Source organism: Ischnura elegans, chromosome 5, assembly GCF_921293095.1.
Source record: "Ischnura elegans chromosome 5, ioIscEleg1.1, whole genome shotgun sequence".
Classification (NCBI taxonomy): domain Eukaryota; kingdom Metazoa; phylum Arthropoda; class Insecta; order Odonata; family Coenagrionidae; genus Ischnura; species Ischnura elegans.
Window position 1 is genome coordinate 127,893,817 of NC_060250.1, and position 5,094 is coordinate 127,898,910.

Below are 5,094 nucleotides of genomic sequence, written 5' to 3' on the forward strand. Positions count from 1 at the left end.
TTATTTCTTATAGAAATTTCTTTTATTCTGGCAGACCCAGTCAATATTTATATGAAGGTAGCAGTGAATGTAGGATTTTATTTATTTGTACTCAATCTTGTATCTAATTATAGACTTGGTTTACATTGGAATACGACATAGTCCCCAGTCAGTTGACACCTTTTCGTGAATCGCAAGTGAGAATTCCGTCGCATCGACCACATCGTTCACTGGCCTAAAAGTCGTCTCCTGCGATGCAAAGTTGAGTTTCAGCACTGAAGTGAGGACCGGGACTGCAGTAAGAGTGTTTCTCATGTATCTCCTCGGCGTACATGTAGCACATGTGGAAGAACTTGCAGTTAGGCGGATTCGTATAATATCCCACTCCAGGAAACTTGCAACCCTACTCATCTGAAGTCGTTTCTATTGTAGCAGTTCCACTGGAGTCCTTTGGATTTTTTGATGCTGCAGTTGTTGAGTTCTTGTTAGCGCCTGAAACATTGGGTAGACATATCGGTGCCTCCGTCAGTGAAACCCAGGAGACGTTCGTATGAAAAGTTGGTGTCCAAGATCACTCCACTTTGACACAGCGGCACCGAATAGTCTTCGCACAGATCCCCAATGCTCTTCAAGCGCCCTTCTTTCTTCGGGTTGAACGCCTCACCTTCGCTTGGGTACAGTACCAATGTAGGGTAGCGGCTGTTTCGGGATCAATCGTCTTGGCATCTTCGTACTCGGGTGCACCGGCTTTTGTGTCGTGGCAATAGCTGTAGTTGTTGTAGCTGACTCATCCGACTGAAACATCGGGTAGAGAATTTCTATGCCATCGGCAGTGAAACCCAGCAGGCACTCGTATGAATAATTGGTGCCCGCGATCACATCGCTTTTACATTTCTCTTTGCAGAGCGGCACCGGGTAGTCTTTGCAAAGATCCCCGCTGATATCCGAACAATTTCCCGTCTTCGGGTCAAACACTTTGTCGTCTGGGCAAGTCTCTGGTACAGGGTTTCTTCCTGGACAGGAGTAGAAATTTTTGCAGTTGTACGGATCTGGGTATTTGATCATGTTGTCGGTTCGGGGGCAATGGAAGTTCGCATTGAACCTGTGAATGGCAGAATTGGTAGCAATCAGTCGTGGAGTACATACAACATTTTTGTAATCTTACAATATATGTCAATAGCTATCTATTAAATATTTACATTTTAGCCTTCGTCAATGTTGCATCTCCAAATGATGATAATGTTTACGAATTTTTCGTTTATAATTAACGTTTCATGCATAGGAGATATAAGTTTGTATAGATATATTTAATTCTTTAATTTTAATTACCAAGCTTTCCGCTTCATATGCAACATTGAGTATTTTGTTAACGAGTACAAAACCAGTTTGATGGATGTAGTTTCATAAAGTATATCAAACTGGCCACAGTAGTTCCATAAAAACTACTGAAATCATAAGGATAATAAAACCGATGTAGCATGCACTTAAGAAAGTTTTTTAACCATGAGAAACATTGTTTTAAATTGTGAATCATAGAATTAGTAGTTTATTTAATTTTCTGTAAAACCAATACAAAAAAGGGAGAAAAATACGATTTCAGGAAGCATTTAACGTCGGCCCTCGGCGTTGTAGCAACGGACTCTACAGGGAAAAAGAGATTTTATTAAAACTATGAAACTGGTGTGATGGTGAGGATTTTTGATAAACTTTGATGAAAATCATAAAGCACTCCATTTATTTTATCATAAGAACATTTTAATGTTTTATAATTTAGTTAATTGTGCGAGTGAGATTGGTAAAAATAACTGAATGAATTAGATACGTTTCAGAGCTTGGTAACTTTCTTCGAAGTTCTGATTAATTTAACGAACGCGATGGCTTGAGTAGTGACAATTATCAAACTGTATATTATTTGGTTTGATATAATTTACTTAAAGTGTTTCGTAATCCATCGAACGGACTGTCGTACATGTTTTGTCGGCACCAATACACAATCGCATTTGAAAGATTCCTAAACAGACCATAGTTTAAAGATAGTTTGGTGGAAATGATAAAATTGTCATTGTTTGTGATGGTGACAACGTTTTCATTTTGTTTACGTTCTTTTTTCTGTTTACTTCTGGTTCAATGTGCTATATTATCCATAAGCTGGTGCATTAAAGGCAATGATCACTAGAATACGTAGGATAAGTACAATGATGGGCATTTAATTTGCAATTGTTTGCATTACAAAGATCACGTTTCATCGAGGGACTAAGTTATATCAAACTGGCCGTAGTAGTTCCATAAAAACTACTAAAACCATAAGATAATAAAACCGATGTAGCATGCACTGATGAAAGTTTCTTCACCCAGAAAAACATGGTTCTAAATTGTAAATAGCTTTTAACATGTTAAGAACCGCAACTTTAGACCCCTCACGGGACATACCTGCAAACTCCATTGACAACGCATCCTCCGGCAAGCTCGTCGCAAGAGAATTCACCCTTGCATTCCGTGGCTGAGTCTGCATCTATCTTGAATTGACCTTCATTTTCTGGATCTGGTAAACAGAACACCGCCGTCGTACATGTCTCGCACATGAGTCCTTCCTTCATACAAGTCCTTACGTATGCATCTGCGGTATCTTGACACAACCCGAAGTCTTGAAGAAAGGCCTGCAATAATGGATACAGAAAGTGCTTCCTTAAGTGTGTGAAGCAACACGAATGTTAGCCGTTTGTGGAATAAGAATCGCCCGAAAGTCCGTGGTTCTGTCATTTTGGTATTAACTATTCGAAGCTATATTCGAGTAATTTCAAGGAATTCAATGTGGGCATTTTTCATTATTTTCCTGCCTGACAGTTTTAGAAAAAAGTTAAGTGTGAGAAAATACAGCAGCAAAAGAAATTAAAGAATTTGAGATACGTCAATTGTTGAACTAGGTCTACTTTATATATATGGAAGTGTTATGATAATAGCGTGAAAAAAAGCCCGAGAAAACACTGGATTAAAAATACTAAAGTATTTGAAATACATCAATTGACGAATTAGGTCTACTCTATGTATCTGAAAACGTCATGACGATAGCCTATGTGTTAAGTGAGTAATTTTTAACGAGTAAAAATACCAGTCGGGAGGGAAGTATGTGCGATGTTGAGGATACTCTAAGAGACACTGAGAATACACAAACCGATGCTCACCATCATTATGCTAGCTCATTTTATTACCTTTCAGTACAATTCATATTTCCTAGTATGTACGGTCAAACGAAATTTAGCACAAATATCCATGCAGCGCATTTGCTTAAGGTTTTGAACCTGAGACAGAAGGTGGAAATCAACTGCCCTGAAGCCACAACGACCTTAGATATTTTGTTGGGAGCAGGTGTTTATGGCATAGTAGTGGTCGAAGCGCTGCCAATCTAAGTGTCCCAAGATCTAGTCTCGGAATATGCTTTTGGGCATCTTCCCTTACAGAGGAAATCTTCTTGGTAAGCAGGGGCGCCGACTTATAAAAAATATTTGGGGGGCCCATATCGGGGGTCTTGCCCCGGAAAGAGGTTAAATTCAAAGTGTGTCGCAGCGCCGTAACACTATCATAATTCACACCACTTGTTTTCAGTTAACCTTCTTACTACCTTATAATTATTTGTTTTAACACATTGTTGAATGTATTTTAAAAGGTAACTATCGTCAAACATGGGAAATAAAAATCACCAATATATTTTTGTGATTTCACAAAGCATAATATAACTTAATTATTTTCTTGAATTATTGAAGGGGCTCCGCCCCCCCTAACGAAACTTTGAGGGGGCTCGGGCCCCCTCAGGCCCCATGGAGTCGGCGCCACTGTTGGTAAGATATAATACAGAGAGAACAGCTAGCCCCTCTTTCCTGACCGTGTCAAAATCCACTCACCCCTTGCTTGTTACACCGCGTTGAGCTCTACCACCACCTATCCAAACGTATCTTCAGGTTAAATCATCGAGTAATGGATGAAACATTCCATTCCCGAACCCTCCCTAATCCTGAATTCCTTATCAAATATCTATAAGGCTGGTAGGGCTTCCTGAAGTAATTATTTTTGGTGCAATGGATTCCTTTCCGAAAACCCCGGAACCTTTCATAGTAGCTCATTGCAGGTTGCTGGTATAAAATCTTACCCCATCACGTCCTTACCATTCTCTACGTCAAACAATTCAGCCTCATTATTCTCGAATAAAATGCTTTTCTTCGTAAACAATTGAATTGTCATGAACAATGAATTATCATTTCAGAGGAAGTTCGTTAGGCATTGAGTTGAAGACAGTTTTAGATAAACAAACTCCATGAATACTATTTTGGAAAGAATCAATAAAAGATATATTTGGTTGATAGTATCTCTATTTTTTGAGTGCTTAGGTCTCGTTAATGTGAGTAGCAATGGCGAATGGCTATACTTACGAGTGTGACGAAAAACGTTATTAGAATCAGCTTCATCTTCTGCATTTTCGAGAGCGTGTAGTAAAAATAGCTGTAGTGCCTGTAAGCGATGCTCTGTATTATATATATCGTGAGTTCTTTTCACCCATTTTATAGTGTATTACTATCTCGTCTAAGTTTTATCGATCTAACCTGGATAATTTTTCTCGTCTGATGAGCACTATTATGACGCACGTAACGATCTTAGGTCATATAGCAGTAATTAATGCATAGAAGTGCGCTGATAATTGAACAATGAGTTTATAAGCAATTCTCACTATTTCCTGCGTAATACTTTTTTCGCTTATCTTTTTTGTTCGCTTATATTTTATTATCAGGCAGTGGTAAAGATCAAGCCGTTGCCGTGTATCAGTCATTGGAGCAGTGGAACCAACATGAAAAACTCCGGCCTTTCTGCAGCGATGTTACTGCCGGCAAACACTATGAGACCCAGTGGTGCATTTGCTTTATTACAGCTTCTTCTCAAAGGGGATACTTTGATCCTAACTTGCCGGCACTACATATGTAAACAAGGTGGTTTGAAAACACGTCTTCGACGTTCGGGAAGTCTATGGCCTCTAATGTCATATGTGATTGGACGATCAACGTCCCTTGAACAGTTGAAAGAAAATAAATTCCCCAAGGCCGTACTCTTTGGTGGGCAAAGTGGGGG

General features: G+C 39.2%; 1 protein-coding gene across 1 annotated transcript; it reads right to left on the bottom strand.

Moving 5' to 3' along the window:
* On the bottom strand, nucleotides 1-4,487 carry LOC124159544. Its single transcript, XM_046535425.1, has 3 exons — nucleotides 4,404-4,487; nucleotides 2,410-2,636; nucleotides 1-1,081 (listed from the first exon to the last, which is right to left on the bottom strand). Exons 1-3 carry the CDS (start codon nucleotides 4,446-4,448, stop codon nucleotides 640-642), a joined length of 714 nt encoding a protein of 237 aa, XP_046391381.1. The 5' UTR covers nucleotides 4,449-4,487; the 3' UTR covers nucleotides 1-639.
* Between the last annotated feature and the right edge of the window lie 607 nt (nucleotides 4,488-5,094).

Excerpts from the sequence above, each read along its gene's own strand:
- LOC124159544 (XM_046535425.1), bottom strand. The coding sequence starts at position 4,448 with ATGCAGAAGATGAAGCTGATTCTAATAACGTTTTTCGTCACACTC. Across the intron at positions 2,637-4,403 it reads TAACGTTTTTCGTCACACTC|GCCTTTCTTCAAGACTTCGG; the intron begins GTAAGTATAGCC and ends CCATTATTGCAG. Across the intron at positions 1,082-2,409 it reads GTTGTCAATGGAGTTTGCAG|GTTCAATGCGAACTTCCATT; the intron begins GTATGTCCCGTG and ends TGCCATTCACAG.